Source organism: Gracilinanus agilis, chromosome 2 (assembly GCF_016433145.1).
Source record: "Gracilinanus agilis isolate LMUSP501 chromosome 2, AgileGrace, whole genome shotgun sequence".
NCBI lineage: Eukaryota > Metazoa > Chordata > Mammalia > Didelphimorphia > Didelphidae > Gracilinanus > Gracilinanus agilis.
In genome coordinates, this window is record NC_058131.1 from 470576443 (window position 1) to 470594609 (window position 18167).

At 35.7% G+C, this 18167-nt stretch overlaps 1 protein-coding gene across 2 annotated transcripts in view; it reads right to left on the reverse strand.

The window, feature by feature from the left end:
- Positions 1 to 8755: 8755 nt before the first annotated feature.
- ACTR10 (actin related protein 10) overlaps positions 8756 to 18167 on the reverse strand; it is a 30143-nt gene continuing 20731 nt past the window's right edge. For both annotated transcript variants that reach the window (XM_044662031.1, XM_044662032.1), the window contains 3 exons: positions 14342 to 14423; positions 12260 to 12461; positions 8756 to 9368 (listed from right to left, as the gene is read on the reverse strand). In XM_044662031.1, the coding sequence (XP_044517966.1) occupies positions 9187 to 9368; positions 12260 to 12461; positions 14342 to 14423 (466 nt within the window). In that variant the 3' untranslated portion in view covers positions 8756 to 9186. The remainder of the gene's footprint in view (positions 9369 to 12259; positions 12462 to 14341; positions 14424 to 18167) is intronic.

Consider the following 18167-nt stretch of genomic DNA (forward strand, 5'->3'; position numbering starts at 1 on the left):
ACTGTTCTCTTTTTCCTGCTTTTGAAGGAGTGGCTTGAGACTGGCAGCCTTCCCTTAGACTTTTATCAGGATTGGGAGAGTCTCCCCTTTCCCCTCCCTACCAGCAATTATGGCTGTGAAAGCACATTATAGGAATATGTATTATATAAATAATATTATATTATTAATAAATTAAATATGTATATATTATAGTTTATATCTTATTATCTATTCTATTTATATAATATATGAATATGCTTATAAACATGTATATTTATGTACACTATATACTTATAGATATATATTATGTACTCATATATACTTGTATATTGTATACTTATATATTGCATATTTAAATAGCATAAACTTATTAATATGTTTATTTGTATTATATATTTATATATAGTATATGACATATTTCTATATTATATATGTATAGATATATATTTATACATACTGTATGCTTATAGATAATGTATACTTATGCATTATATATGTATATAGCATATATTTATTTATTATATACTTCTATATAATATTTATACATACTATATGTAAGGATAGGATTTGTGAAAGAGGGATGGGACAAAAGGAGCCAATTATTGCATATATATTATATCTATATATCTATTTATGTTTTTATTTATTTTTATGTTATTTATTTTGTTGTATATTATAATATTATATGCATTTCTATCATATACTTACATATTATATATTTATCTACATATAAAAATATGTTAAATATATTTTAAATGTTTATCTAGGTGAGCTCATGCTGAATTTAAGTCCTTTGTCTCTTCTGATTTCTATTCCTTTCCCTGACCAAATAAGCACCTATGACCATTGATCCTGAAAAAAAGACTCTTTCTAACCTCAGTGGTTCTCACATGAGCTCTAGGGATCCAGATTTCTTTTCTTTTTTTAACTCTTAACTTCTGTGTATTGTCTCATAGGTGGAAGAGTTGTAAGGGTGGACAATGGGGGTCAAGTGACTTGCCCAGGGTCACACAGCTGGGAAGTGTCTGAGGCCAGATTTGAACCTAGGACCTCCCCTCTCTAGGCCTGACTCTCAATACACTGAGCTACAACCCGGGTCAAGATTTCTTAAGAGGGTTGTGGTATTTCCTGAAATTATAAACTCTTCTAAGAGGAGAAAGTAAATAGAACCAGGAGAATGAATACCCCATGCTGAGCTGGCCCAAAGACTTGAGTGGAGTAAACTGTTTCAATACACAGAGAGAAGAGATTGAGATTAAAGTAAAATCTGTTGACAAGTCCTTTGGTAGTCTTTTCTATCTTCTGTGAGAATATAATAGGAGTGATGGGTTATTGTTACTGTGTGTGCTTCTGTGTACTCGACCTCTTTCTATTCATAAAACTGTCTCCAAAGCTGGATGTGTCTACTGTGACAATTTATTTTTCATATGCTATATTAATTCATATATATGTACGTATACATATATGTGAATGAGGATTACTGTGTATTCCTCTGCCTGGGATCTGGGTTAGAGATACCATCTAGTCCTCTACTTTTTGCATTTTCTTTGTCCTTGCGAATCCCAAGGAATATCTTCTTCTTTTATTTATTTATTTATTTATTTATTTTTTATTTTAAACCCTTAACTTCTGTGTATTGACTTATAGGTTGAAGAGTGGTAAGGGTAGGCAATGGGGGTCAAGTGACTTGCCCAGGGTCACACAGCTGGGAAATGTCTGAGACCGGATTTGAACCTAGGACCTCCTGTCTCTAGGCCTGGCTCTCAATCCACTGAGCTACCCAGCTGCCCCCGGAATCTCTTCTTTTTAACAGAATTTGGTTAATAAATGAAAGAGACGAGTTCTTTTTCTGTGGACATGCAAAACCACACTCATCAGTTTGGGGAAGGGCTGAGGATCTGATGGATCACTTCTTTTTTGTGTGTGTGATTTGAAAATTTCTATTTAATTAATTAATTTAGAATATTTTCCCATGGTTACATGAATCATGTTCTTTCCCTCCCCTCCTCCTGCCCCACCCCTCTCCCATGGCTGATGCGCAATTCCACTGGGTTTTACATGTGCCATTGGATGGATCACTTCTTAACTAACTATTACCAGTTAAAGATGTCTTGGGGGGCAGCTGGGTAGCTCAGTGGATTGAGAGCCAGGCCTAGAGACAGGAGGTCCTAGGTTCAAATCAGGCCTCAGACACTTCCCAGCTGTGTGACCCTGGGCAAGTCACTTGACCCCCCATTGCCTACCCTTACCAATCTTCCACCTATAAGTCAATACACAGAAGTTAAGGGTTTAAAAAAAAAAAAAGATGTCTTGAGATTTTCAAGGGAGGAGCTGAGTAATGAGCTCCCTAAAATGTTTATATGTACCAGGGCCAGGAGTTTCCATGTGTCTTATGATGGTCAAGAGAGTCATTTTACCACAATTGGGGTGTCTTGACCAGTCAACAAGTTATTTTAAAATTAAGAAAAATCAGTTGCTTCAGATAATTTTAGTCATTAACGCTGTCTTAGGCTCACTGTTTGGTCAGCTGTACACAGAGAAAGAAAATCCCAACTGGAAAAGACAACCAGGGTCATAAGGTCCAGTCTATTACCAAAGCCTTGCTTTATATATCACAATTTTTCATGTTGTTTTGGGGAGGGACCACATCAGACTTTATTAATTTACTTTTAAAATATTTTAAAATTTATTTTGTTAAACATTTTCTAATTACATTTTAAGAAAAATTCCAACATTCATTAAATTTTTTTTGAAATATTTTGAGTTCTGAATTCTCTCCTTCCTATCTCTTAAGAAGACAAGCAATATGATGTCAATTAAACATGTTAAGTCATGGAAAACATATTTCCATATGTTTATCTGTGTGGCAAAAGGAAACACACAAATCAAGAAAAATAAAGTGGAAAAGTATGCTTAAATTTATACTTCTTTCTCTAAAGTAGATAGCATTTTTTATCATAAGTAAGTCCTTTGGAGTTTTCTTGGATCATTATAGTGATCAAAGTAGATAAATCTTCCCCATTTATAATATTGCTGTTGCTGTGTACACTATTCTAGTTCTGCTCACTTGGCTTTGCATTGGTTCATAGAAGACCTCAGGTTTTTTCTTTAAACCATTCTGCTCATCATTTCTTATAGAACATTAATATTCACAATCATATGTCACAATTTGTTCAGTCACTCCCCAGTTGATGGGCATTCCTTCAATTTCTAATTCTTTGCCACTGCAAAAAAAGCTGCTATAGGGGTTGAGGAGGACATGATTGGGGATGTAGACTTGAAACTACCACACCAATGCAACTATCAACAATATGGAAATGGACCCTAAACAAGGACACATGTTACAACCAGTGGAAATGTGCATCGGCCATGGGTGTGGGGAGAGCGGGGGTGGGGGGGTGAGTGAAGGGGAAAGTCGGGGTATTGAAGCATGTAAACAGGTTAAAAATGAATATTAATAAATGTTTAAAAAAAAGCTGCTATAAATATTTTTGTACAAATGGGTTCTTTTCCCTTTTCTCTGATCTCTCTGGTATACAAACCTATTAGTGGTGTTGCTGGGGCAGTTTTATAGCCCTCTGGTGTAATTCCAAATTGTTCTTTAAAATGGCTGGACCAGTTCACAACTCCAAGAGGGCCAAACTTTATTTTCTACTGTAGTACTGAATCTTTCTCTCTACTTTATAGCCACAACAACCAATTGTAGCTTATCCGCAAGACACTTTCTCTTGGAAAGTCAATCTGACATCTTGTATTTCATTGTCCTTAAGGTGACCATGGACACCTGAGCTCTCAGTGCCTGAGGCAACTAAGCCTATATATAAATTATGAAAGAATTGAGGTCTTCAGTGATAGACATGTTGAATTTCCCACACAGATAAAATCACAGGTCTATAACACCCCTAGATCTCCCTTGCCCCAAGAAAATATAAAGTAGATATATTCTTAATTAGTTAAGCCAAGTTTACAAAACAAAGTCTAATCTTTAGTGATCTTCTAGAGAATATAACCTGGTAGTCATTTTAAGAAATATGGATGAAAATGTCAGATTTTAAAGAAAGTAGGTGTGGTATGATGATGTATAGATAGGAATACATAATAAAAGTGCTAATAAGTAAGGGTTAGTTTAGTAAGACTTAATGTTTTTGCTATTATATACAGTTTAGTAAGACTTACTGGTTTTGGTTGAATTCTATAAGGGGATGTGATATAATTAGAAGATTCAACAAAATGATTAGAAGTAAAAGTTGGATGCTGCAAGGAAGGCTGCATTTTAATCATTCAGCAAACGTAAAATGCCTGACATGCAAGACACTGGTCTAAACCCTGGGAATAGAAAGTCAATCAGTAATCCACAAGTGTTTATTCAAATTTTCTATGCACCAGGCACCGTCACTCACTATGATACAAAGGTAAAAAAAAGTGGAATGGACAATCTGCAAATAAATATAGGATAGATAGAGAGCAGATGGAAGGTAATCTCAGAGGGAAAGGCTTTGGAACCTGGGGGAGGGGGCCAGGAAAGTACTTGTTCAGAAGGCTGGATTTGGGCAGTCTTGAAGGAAGCCCCGGAAGCTGCTGAAGGGGAGGGGCTGAGCATGTCAGTTGCAGGCTGAGTGACAAGAGTGGATGGATGATGGCTAATGACAGTAATAGCAAGTTAGGCAGAGGGAGGGTTTTGGGGGAGGGAGAATGAGTTTTGTTTTGGATTTATTGAGCTTAAAATGTTTATTGGGCATTTAATTTGACGTGCGAAAGGTCGTTGGAGGTCACTTTCTGCCTGTACTTTCGTGGAAGATCCTGGTGGGGCCTGGCTGAGTGTTGTTATCTTTTCCTTTTCTTCCTTTTCTCCCTTCTGTAACTGGAACCTGCAGAGGCACTGCCAACCAGCCAGCTCCCTGCCTTTCCCTTCTGCCCAAGCCTGGTATTCAGATCAGCTTCAGGAGGTCATGAACAACCTCTTGGCACAGGCTATAGGGTACATGTGGCATGTGATGAATCTGGCCTTCATGCCATCATGCCCTGTATTTTCTTTTAAAAAATTTAATGACAAATTTTCACATTTCCAAAGTTATATGATCCCTATTGTCTCTCTTCCTTCTTCCCTCCTCCCTCCTGGAGCTGATGAGCAATTCAATCTATGTTATACATGTATTATCATGCAACATATATTCCATATTATTAATCTTTGTGAGTGAATAATCTTTTAAAACCAGAAAGCCAAATCATATACCCAAATAAACAAGGGATAAATCATGTTTTCATCTGGATTTATATACTCCAACACTTCTTTCTCTGGAGGTTTTTCATAAGCCCCTCAGATTGTCCTGGGTCATTGTATTGCTGTTAGTAGCAAAATCTCTCACATTTGATTGTCCCACAATATTTCAATTACTGTGTACAATGTTCTCCTGGGTCTGCTTTTTTCACTCTGCATTAGTTTATGTAGGTTTTTCCAGCACTTTCTGAAATCATCCTGTTCATCATTCCTTCAGCACAATAGTATTCCTTCACCGTCATATACTACAATTTGTTCAGGCCATTCCCCAATTGAGGATCCCTTTAGTTTCCAATTCTTTGCCACCACAAAGAGCAGCTATAAATATTTTTGTATAAAAAGGTCCTTTCCCATTTTTTAAAACTTTCTGGGATATAGATCTAGTCGTGGTATTACTGGATCAAAGATTATGCATTCTTTTATAGGCCTTTGGGCACAATTCTAAATTGCCCTCCAGAATGGTTGGATCAGTTAGAACTCTACCAGCAATACATGAGTGTCTGAATTTTGCCACATCTCCTTCAACATTTATTTTCCCTTACTGTCATATTGGCCAATCTGATAGGTGTGAGGTGTCAGAGTTGTTTTAATTTGCATTTCTCTCATCAAGAGGGATTTAATACCTTTTTCATATGATTATTGATAGTTTGGATTTCTTCATCTGAAAACTGCCTATTCATATCCTTTGACCATTTATCAATTGAGGAATAACTTGTGTTCTTATAAATTTGACTTTTTTCTTTATATATTTGAGAAATTAGACCTTTAGCAGAGAAATTTCTTATAAGAGTCCTCCACCCCAGTTTTTTGTTTCCCTTCTAATCTTGGTTGCATTTTTTTTTCATTTTTTTTAAAAATTAAATCCTTACCTTCCATCTTGGAGTCAATACTGTGTATTGGCTCCAAGGCAGAAGAGTGGTAAGGGTAGGTAGGCAATGGGGGTCAAGTGACTTGCCCAGGGTCACACAGCTGGGAAGTGTCTGAGGCCTGATTTGAACCTAGGACCTCCTGTCTCTAGGCCTGGTTCTCAATCCACGGAGCTTACCCAGCTGCCCCCTGCATTGATTTTGTTTTATAAAATCTTTTTAATATAATCAAAATGATTAATTTTATATCTTGTAATGTACTCTCCCTCTTCCGTCATAAATTTTTCCCTTCTCCATAGATCCAAGAGGTAAACTAGTCTGTTCCCCTAATTTGTTTATTATCAGTCTTTTTATTTAAATAGTATATTTATTTTTACCTTATCTTGACATAGGATGTGAGATATTGATCTAAGCCCAATTTTTGCTGTAGTTTTCCAATTTTTCCTGCAGTTTTTGCCAAATAGTGATTTTTTGTCCCAAAAGCTGGGACCCTATAACTATCTTCTAATTGGCCTTTGCAAAGATGGCAAACCTGTGCAGTATTAAGGATATTCAGACTGATGTGGAGCCAGTTAAATACTTTGAAACTCTTGCTCCAATCTGTTTTGTATCTCTTTATCAGAAGAATTTGTTGTTGCAGGTGGTGAAGATTTTAAGCCTTAAGCTTTATAAATATGATTATAATAGTGAAGAGCTAGAATCTGACCAAGGACATTCTTCTGGTCCTATCTGCTGTGTAAAGTTTAGTGATGGAGAAATGTATGTCCTGAGGATGGGACATGGAGACTGTGGCAGATTGTGAGAGAGATATTCTTTCCAGAAACAACAGAAGAGCTAGAAGATCTTGGCTCAGAAAATTCAGACTGCATCTGAATTCTCAGTTCCTAAAGTTAAGGCTTGGGAGTTTAGTGTCTTCCACAGATATTATACAACATATGGAATAAAAGAAACAAGCAGTAATTAGCATAAGTCTTATTGAGTTATCTTCTATGCAAGGGAAACATGGGTATCATTTGATGGGGAATTAGAAAATTAGCTCCAATGTTGGGACTTTAAGTGAAAACTAAAATTAAAAAAAAAAAAAAAGCAGGTAGTCGTGCTCATTTCATCCACTATCCTTCTGCATTCTTGAATGAACATGTGCTAGTCAAGACCCAATTTCTCTTACTGCAATTATGTTTCTTGTGTAAATGACCTATTTTACTTTTCCATCCTTAAAGTAGAAAGCCTTTTACTTTAGTTGTAAAGAAGAGATTATGGGATAAAGTATTTGGCTCCATTTAACTTTCATTGTAAATTGCTTCTAAACAATGAATTGTTTTCAGTTGTCTAAATAAAATGCCTTACAACATCAACCATAACAAAGGCACTTGAAATGTGACTGCAGATTAGATGGAGAAATTTGGAAATCATTTACAATGAGGACTGAACCTGTGGGAGCTGATGAGGACCAGGTGAGATAAGTCTAGAACCAAAAGAGAAAAAGATCCAGGACAGAGTCCTTGATGACCTGGAGGACAAACCAGAAAAAGGAGAAAGAGTGTTCAAAGAGATAGGAGAACTAGGAGAGTGCAGTAACCCCCAAATCTTAGAAACAGAATCCAGAAGGTGAAGGTGATACACAATTTCAATGCTGTAGAGATGTCAAGGGGGATGAAGACAAAGACTTTTAGATTAGTTTTAACAGTTCAGATTTTGATAATCAGTAACTTTGAAAAAAAGAAGTTTCAGTTGAACAATTTTGTTAGAAAAAGAGAAAGAGGGGGCAGCTGGGTGGCTCAGTGGATTGAGAGCCACACCTAGAGATGGGAGCCTAGGTTCAAATTTGGTCTCAGACACTTCCCAGCTGTGTGACCCTGGGCAAGTCACTTAACCCTCATTGCCTAGCCCTTATTGCTCTTCTGCCTTGGAATTAATACATGGTATTGATTCTAAGATGGAAGGTAAGGGTTTAAAAAAAAAATAAGGCATAGTATCTTGTCAAGGGATACAAAATAATTATGACATAAATTAGAATAGGAGATATATGATTTACCTTCACAGAAGACCAGAGTGGGAAAAAAACCCAGGCATAAATGTCAGCAAGATTAATACTTAACAATTATAGGGCCAAGAACATATTTGAGGAAGTATAAAAAAGAACTTTTGGCATACGAAATATAAGATTAATGAAATGATCAATAAAAGTCCTTTTACAAAGTTGGGGTTTGGCAGAAATATATTCAATCAAAATCCACCTATTTCTTCACCATGTCACATAGATAACCCTGGGGGGCAAGTATATGTAAAATCTGGCAAGCTGGAGGCTTATTTGAGGAAGGGAACTGGGAACAAATGATACTATCTTTTTTTCTGAAGACCAGCCTAAATTCAGGAAGTTTTGACACTTAAGACCCTTTACTATGAGAGAATAATAAGATGGCTGTTTATTACTACTATATTTCATTGTGAAATTAATGCTTGAGAATTTTTATATTTTGCATATAACACATGCTCAAGAAATGTTACCTTATATTTAAGATAATATTTTCAGTTAGAAGGTAAAAAGTATTTTAATTTACCTAAATATTTAATAGCTATAATATGTATTTATGAACCCTGCTCTCTGGAAAAATTTAAAGGCCACAACAAAATGTTTTTTGTACATGTACTTTAATATTTTAAATAATTAGTAGTGTTTAACATTGTTTAATATTCAAATGAATAACTATTAAACATTATGACATTTTTGACAGTGTCCAAAGGCTGGAATGGACATTACAAACTGCAGGGAGAAAAAGCTATTATCTTTTTCTAGTAATAGACTTTATAACAAACTTCCCAAATTAAATTGCTTTGTATAACTGTTCATATAAATATAGCAAAAGATTACCTACTGAAGCTCCCTAAGAAAAGCAAAAATGGTCAGAAAAAGAAATACTGATTTATTTTCACTTACACTAAAGTTAACTATTACACAATATAACACACTTTGTACAACATTTGTAATTGGGCTGTGATGAGCTAGTCTTGTATAATAGGATCTTTTCTTGGGCCAAATGCAGCTGCATTTCATTCAGGCTTTTATTTTTCAGTGGAAAATGCTCTTTTCATCAGAGGGGGTGGAGCTTTACCCACATCAAACATCATTTCCATTGGGGGGTTATTGAGGGAGCACCAGTCAGGAATTCGGCCTGTCTGATTATAATATTCCTTTGAGATGGAACGGCTTCCAAGAATGTCCTGGAGGGCTCCAAAAATAGCACCTGAATTGTAAAATGATAAAAATAAGAGTACACAGTGAGTAAAAATTGTGAGACATTTAAATAAGTTTTTATACTCAGAATATTGGAAACTTCTGGTTTAGACTTTTCTCTTTGCAAATTTTACTTTGCTTTTTGTCAGAAAACAAAGATCAGAGTGATAATAACTATAAAGCTTTACCAGGCAGGGCAGCTAAAAGGATTAAGAATAAATTTGCAAATTCTATCTAATTTGTCATGTTAAAAAAAAATCAAAAAACAAACAAAAAGCCAAACGTGTTTAGATATTATGGATACAAATCATTATTGGTTAAATGCAAATTTCAAAAAACTCTGAGGTACCAACTAACACTTATCAGATCAGCTAATATGACAAAAAGGGAAAATGATAACTATTAGAGGGGATATGGGAAAACTGGGACACTAATTAATACATTGTTGGTGGAGCAACGAACTGTCACAAGCATTCTGGAGAGCAGTTTAAAACCATTCCCAAGGGCTTTAAAACTATGTGTACCCTTTGACCTAGCAATACCACTACTAGGTCTGTATCTCACAGAGATCAAAGAAAAATCCATTTGTAGACGTTATGCAAATTTTGCTACATCATCATTTAGTGATACATAGCACCTATACCCTGGGCTAACTTTTATGTAAATTTACAAACAATTTGATATGAATATTGATAAATTGTGATATTTTATTCTATTATGTATATTTCATTTCTGAACTAAGCTTTTGCTGTAAGTAGCTGTAATTGTATTCAATCAGTAATTCTCTTGTTTTTTGGTCCTATGCTTCATTAATTAAATTGCATCACATTTCAAATTACTTATGCCTCATCATAATTTTGCAGATAAGTGTACAATCATAACGTAATTATTTCATTTTTTAAATCATGGCAGCTAATCTGCCATGCATGGGTACACAAAATACCTTAACTGTAATATTTAAATAGTGATTTAGCACTGTGAATATTGCCTACTCTAAGATTCTATGATTCTACCATTTTATTTTCACAATAAACTTTAACCAGTATATGTCCATGGCATACATGTTAAAATACTTTCCATGAAGTACATATGCATTTTTTCATCTAAAAGGAACAAAATTAAATTTTCTCACAATCTCAAAATTAGGTTCCTCAGCACGTATAATTAAATTATGTATCATTTTGCAATAAGGTAATCAATGTAATATCTGAACCAGAAGATCAGCAATAAAATACAATAGATTCTAATATTTACTCACATTTGTCCACGTGATCATTTTGAAAAAAAAATCAAGAAAAATGTTTCCCTTCATAAGAAGGAATTATAAAATTTCAGTTGTTATATTATGAAATTACTTTGAAAATGAGACTTCCACAAAAACCAAACAAACCAGAATTTATAACAACATTCATACTGATGCTCCCTCAAACAATTTAATCTCTTATCAGTATTCTCAAATTCCAGATCTACTTCTCTAACACAGTGGAGCCCACCAATGGTCACACCTTGAATTTCACCATTACCAATAAGTGTTGCATATCCATTACTAAAACCTCTGACATTTCTCCATTTGACCATAATCTATTATTTCATCTCTCCCTATTCCTCTCAAATGATTTAAAATTGTTACTTGCTTTCACCATCTTACTTTCTGATCCCTTTGCCTCCAATACTTAAAGAAAAAAAATTCTTTTCTATGAACTTGAAAAATGTACACAAAATTTTCCTATTCCTATAGCTTGTTTTTAAGATATATATTGAATTTTAAAAAATGTTTCATTGATGCTTTTTTTCTGACTCACAGAATCTCTCATTAGCTTCAAGACACAATTGAAGTACCACCTTCTATTTTCCTTTCCTAATTCCATTCCACCACTGCATAGTGACCCACCTTTTATTTTAATACCTAGCATTAATTTTATATACATTTTGTGTATATTACTTATTATGTACATATTTTCTCCTACTTACATTAAAATGTAAGATCCTTGAGATCGGACACTATTTAAATTTTAATAATTGTTTTTTATGTGCCTAACACATATGCTTTGTAAATGCTTCTTAAGTGATTGATTAATGAATCTTGTCCTTTTTAAAGTACTCACATCAGGACACTAAGCACTTATTCTAACAATGTCGCTAGTGCTCAAAACAGTTTTTTCTGGATCTGCTTTCAAAGTCTTGAGCATGCTCACATCAAAGCTTTGGAAGACACTCTTTTGAAAGTTGATTTTTATCTCTGGAAATACATTGGATCAAATTTGGTGCATAAGGTATGTTGAGTGAGATTGAAAAGTTTGGCTTAAATGAGACTAGTTCTTTACTTTCCATTTCTTTTTTAATTTTTTAAACGTTTATTAATATTCATTTTTAACACGGTTACATGATTCATGTTCCTACTTTCCCCTTTACCCCTTGCTCTCCCCCCACCCATGGCTGATGCACATTTCCCCTGGTTTTAACATGTGTCACTGATCAAGACCTATTTCCAAATTGTTGATAGTTGCATTGGTGTGGTAGTTTCAAGTCTACATCCCCAATCATGACCACCTCATCCCATGCGAGACTAGTTCTTTAAATAAACCATGTTGCCTTATAACCACACCTCATATTGTATTCCACTTGAATAAGAGAAATAAATTTATTAATGATTGTTACCGCTTAAGCAAAAGTAAGCATTCAAAGTAGAATATGTATATGTGCATTTTATGGCACATTTAATGGATAGTTTTCAATAAAGAATTATCGTTGTACTTTACCATGTAGCAATACCATTAAATACACAGTAGTGGTTATTGACTGAACAAGCAGCATCAATATAATAAAAGAATCAAATCTGAAAATATGATACTTTGTAAATTTATTTCTAACATTCTAAACACAGTACTTTAAAATTCTTACCTCCCAACCAGGCCACACAATTAGACTTTGCAGGTGGAGTATGAATTCGGAATGTCTTAGTGCCAAGTGCTTTTTGGTATTTTGGCTTTTCTACCAAATACCTGATTTCTGCCATTAATCTATGTAAGAATCCTGGCAACATAGCAGTGCCACCTATGACTACGAGGTTCTCTGCCAGCTGCTTCCTTGTGTCTATTGGGCACTAGAATTCAAGATAAAGGAAAACAAGTTATTCTGTATACATGTACAACTTGATTTAAGAAAATTGAAACATAGAATAAATATGTGATCATTTGCATTAAGAAATGATAATATGATTTGTTAAATCTTTTAGTGTAGATCTCTCACAAATAATGATACGGCTGGAAAAATTATGATACTACATATAAATATATACATTTTTATTAAAGAAGAAAACAAATGCAATTTCCTTGAAACATTCCACCCTTAAAGTGAGCATGTACATCTTTATTCATAAGTGTTGTGTTATAGAAAAAGGATCTAAATGCAAACACTATTCTCTAAGGCAGCAGGATTCATAGTTTTGTGACTCTGGAGCTGCATCTGTAATAATGATTACTTGATAATATAATATAGTTAAAAAAACAAACAAAACCCCCCAAATCCTTGCCTTCCATCTTAGAATCAATACTGTGTATTGGTTCCAAGGCAGAAGAGTAGTAAGGGGTAAGGGTTAGGTGCATGTTGGGAAACCTATGGCACGTGTGCTGGGGTGGGGTGGCGCCCTGCTCCCTGCTCCTTCTCCGTGCGCCTGAGGCTATTTTTCACATGACACGCCCTTCTGCCCAGGAGTCCAATGGGAGTGCTTCCTCCCTCCACTGTCTGGGGTAAGGCGGGATGGGGTCTCACATTCAGTGTGAGGGTTGCAGTCTAGGCACTCAGGTCTCTAAAAGGTTAACCATCACTGGGCTAGGCAAAGGGAGCTAAGTGACTTGCCCAGGGTCACACAATTAGGAAGTGTCTGAGACCAGATTTGAACCAAAAACTTCCTGTCTCCAAATCTGGCTCTCTATCCAGCAAGTCACCAAGCTGCCCCTTGATAATATACTATATATATATTTAAACCCTTACCTTCCTTCTTGGAGTCAATACTGCATATTGGCTCCAAGACAGAAGAGTGGTAAGGGTAGGCAATGGGGGTCAAGTGACTTGCCCAGGGTCACACAGCTGGGAAGTATCTGAGGTCAGATTTGAATCTAGGACCTCCTGTTTCTAGGCCTGGCTCCCAATCCACTGAGCTACCCAGTTGCCCCCCTCCCCAGTAATATACTATTGATAATATTCTAATATATATAGAAAAGGTCTTAAAAAGAGACAATGATTCCTTGTGAAACAAATGTATTTTTTGTATAGGGTACCACTGTCCTTTTAGTCACCCAGGTTTGTAACTTCATTATCTTGCCTTTTCCTTCACTCTCACTCATATTTAAACGGCTGCTGAATCCTATTGATTCTTTCCCCACAATGCATGTTCCATCTGTCTCTTTCCCCTCCCAGTGCCACCACCCTAGTTTAGGCCCTTATTGCCTTACTTAACTCAGCTTTGCACTGTCTGTCTCTGGATCCAAGCCATCCCTTGGGCTCAGGATGGATTCCCTTCTGGCTGCTTCTCACAAGCCATATTTTCATTCAATGTTCACCCTAGGTGATAACACTTCTTCCTCCCATCTGCCTTCTTTTATTCTCCCAATTATTAGTACCCTTTCCTTTCTCAAATTACCTGATACTTAGGCAGCTTTGAACATGTTAATCCTCTAGAAGAGTGTGAATATAAGCTTCTCAAGGGCAAAGTCTTTTTCATTTTTTGTCTTTGTGTTGACAGCACCTAGTACAGTACTTTGTAGGCAGTAGGGAATTAACATTTCTTGAATGGAATTGAATGAACAAAATAAAACCAGAATACAATTATTGCACATAGTACTCTTGAACCTAGAACTTCCTGACTCTAGGCCTGGCTCTCTATCCACTGAGCCCCCTAGCTGTCCCTTAGCACATTCTTTATAAACATTTGCTGACTTATACTTCTTGGATATCACTAATTCATTAAAATATGAGGAATACCTGTATAAGTGAATCCAATATTAAAGTGGCTACCGATTTCTCTTCATTATCTTGTTCAAACAGAACTTCCACAACAGAATCTCTAGTGAGATAAAAAGAAAACTATTAATATCATAATAATTACTGTATTGAGAATAACGTAAAAATAAATCTAAAATGATACAGTATAATTCAGTGACAAAACAGGTTGTTACTAAATGGATTTAGAAATATTCAGAATGGATCTACGATTTTACTGAGTTCTTTTACACAGAACAGAGTATATAACCCTTCCATGACTGCCCAGCCTGTGTGAGTCTTATCCATGTTTTTCCAAGTTTGCCACTGGGAGTCCCCAATTTTAAGGGTACTGGTAGGGTGCTGGGACTGGCCATGGGACATCTCTTGCTCTTGCTACATATCTTGCCAATCTCTTTTTCTCGTCATGCAACTCTTTGATGATGCCCTTTATTCATGTTCATGGGAGTTTTTCATTTGTAGGAACACTAGCAAAATATTAGCTTTGAAAAGATGGGCTTTTATTTTCATGGAAGTTTGGGGGAGTAAAAGAGCTTTTCAGTTTTCTGAAAGCAATCTACCCCTTTCTTTTCCTATTCAATTCTGGGCCCAGTTCATTGTTTATCAGTATTCTCTGTTCTAGATATGATAATAACTAACATTTATGAGTTTTGTCAAGTGCTTCTACCAACCATGTGAATCAAGTGCTATTATAAATCTTCTTCTACAGATGAAGAAACTGAGGTAAAAAGGGGCTAAATGACTTGTTCAGAAACACAGCTAATAAGATTCATTAGTTCTTACTGATTTCAAGTTTCACAACAGAACCTAGCTGCCTCAGAGATATACACACACATTGGGATAGCGAGGTAGCACAGTAAATAGAATGCCAGACCCTGTGTTGGAAGGACCTAATTTTAAATCTAGCCTTAGACACTTCTTAGCTGTGTGACCCCTAAGTAAGTCATTTAACCCCATTTTCCTCGTACTTGTTATTCTGTCTTAGAATGTACACACGTGTGTATATAGCTCTGAGTATATCTATGCTAACCTACACACACACACACACAGACACAAATTCTAAAAGGTGATCATCCAAATGCATATTGAAATCTGGGCAGAAGATATTAGATCTGAAGATACTAAAGTGTCAAATTATGTTTTCCAGAACATGACAACTACATATGGTAAGAGTCTACATTCCCAATATGGGCAGTTTCTGTTAAAAACAAAACTCTCTTAGCAAGTGTTAGTTGCAGTAATTATAGCAATTACTTCCCCCAGAGGCTGTGAGGAGTTGCCTTTAATTCAACAAACATTTATCAAATACCAGTGGGTATTTGATGGGGTTACAAAACTGAAAGCAAAACCTTCTAATTTTGTAAGGAATGTACATTCTTGACTCTTAATCAGCTTGACCCATTTTTAATTTACAATCATGTCCTTTTCATTGTTCTGAAACTTGCCCATCTGGGCTAGGCTTCTCCTTACCTCCACTGCTATTCCCCCCAACCCTGGAAAGGAGTCTAGTCTGATATTATTCCTACCCAACTCTAAATTCCAAACAACACCCTTCTTTCAAGCATTCTTGCTCTAAAACCTGATCCTACTGCTTAGCAAGAAGGCCAAAGTGACAGCACAGTGAGATTGATTCAGAATTGGTTAAAGGCCAGATTCAAAGGCTGTCAGCTTGGCAGGAAATGTCTAGTGGAGTGCTTCCAGGAATTTGTGATTGGCCCTGTGATGTTCTGAAATTTTTATCAATGACTTGGAAAAAGGCATAGATGGCATACTTATCAAATTTGTAAACGACACATAGGAATTGCTAGCATGTTGGAAGATAGAATCTAAAAAGAACATGACAGTTAAGCTAAGTCTAATTAGATAAGGTTTAAAATGATATGGTAAAGTTTAACATTTAGGTTGAAAAAACTGATTTAACAACTACAAGATGGTGGAGGAATTGTTGTCTGAGAAAGATCTAGAAGTTTTAGTAGTCAATATGCAACATGAGTCAACAATTAGACATGGTGGCCAAAGAAGTTAATTTGGTCCTTGGCTTCATTAAGAGGGCAGAGCTTCTAGACCTGAGGAAGTGATTAGATCATGGAGTACTGCTTTTAGCTCCAGATGCCATGATTTGGGAAGGACATTGTTAAGATGGAGTATGCACTGAAAAACAAATAATATGAAGGCTCTTGAGTCAACATAAGGAACAATCAATCAATCAATCAATCAGCAAGCATTTATTAAGTATCTGTGTGCTGAGCACTCTGCAACAAAAAAAACAAATGAAAGAATTCCTGCCCTGAAGAACTTATTGGGAGAGATAACATTTACATAATTAAGTATACATAAACCATCCAAAATGTATAAATGAGTTAATTTTTTAAAATTATTTTTTTTGGGGGGAGGCAGGAAGGGTTTCATATAGAAGGTGGTACTTGGCCTGAACTTTGAAGGAACTTTTGAGTTTCTAAAGATTGGAGGTGTGGAGTAAAGGAAATTGCAGGCAACGGGGACAACCTGTATAAATGTACTGAAATAAGCAAAGAAGTGGAGAGCTGGGTAACAGCCAGACTGGCCAGGAAAGTATGTGGAGGAGAATGAATGAAGAATAACTAGGAGGTGGAAAGGTGGCTGGGAGCCAAGTTGTCAGTGGCTTTAGCTGTCAAACAGAAGGGGTTGTAATTAGTCTAGAGAGAAGTTTTAGCCTGGAGAAGACTTAGATTGGACATGACAGCTGTCTCCAGATAAGGGTTGTTTCATGAAAAAGGGATTAAACTTGTTCTATTTGGCCCAGAGGGCAGAATTAGGGCAACTAGGGGAACTAGGGGAAGCTGTAAAGAGGCAAATTTCAGATCCATATCAGGAATAGCTTTCTTACAAGAGTTATCCCAAAGTGTAATGGGTTGCCTCGGGAAGTAATGTAACTCCCATTAATGGAGGCTTTCAAGCAGGTGCTGGATCCCCTTTTATCAGGTACTTTGTGAGGATTCCTTTTCAGCTATTAGGTGGAGCTGTTAGGGGACCTAAGTGCTCCCCCAGCAAAAAAACACTGTCACTCTCTAATCCCACTGCCAGGGTAAAGGGAAATAAATTCCTGTGATCTCAAAGTGCAAATCAACATATATTCTTGTAGAAATATTGTTATTCTTGGCTGGATTTGCCACTAACAGTCATAACAAATGATTATTGAATTGAAGCTAAGTTCTAGAAAGGTGTTTCCAAACTAATTTGTCCATGGAATCCTCTGGACTTGAAAGACACTTAGATAAGTCATAAATGGTCAGAGACTCCTAGAATAAAGAAAGGTGTGCTTCTGTATCCCACTGCCTCCCAGAAAGTCAGGTTTTATCTGGGGAGGAAGTCAATTTCATTCTTGCCTTGGGATGGGAACACAATGACAATGATAGAGGAAAAGAATAAAAAAGCTTGTAAGGATATTTAAGTATGCTGCCCAAATAGTAAGAAGTCATATTCATATATATGTCATAACTTATTTACTAATGATGGAATATTGTATCCTATGGGAAATTAAGAGATTTAAAAAAGATAATAAGGTTTGTATAAAATGATTTAGAATGAAGTAAGACATGAGAACAATTTATACTATAACATCAATATTACAAAAATGAACAATTCTTAAGACTATTATAAAGTGATAAAGAAATAAAAAAAGCAGAACCAGGAGAATAATTTATATGATAACAATACTGTAAACAAACAATTTTGAAAGCTAAAAGAACTGTGATCAATAAAATGACCATTCATGATTCCAGAAGAATGATGATGAAACATGCTATGACAGAATGGTGATGAATATAGG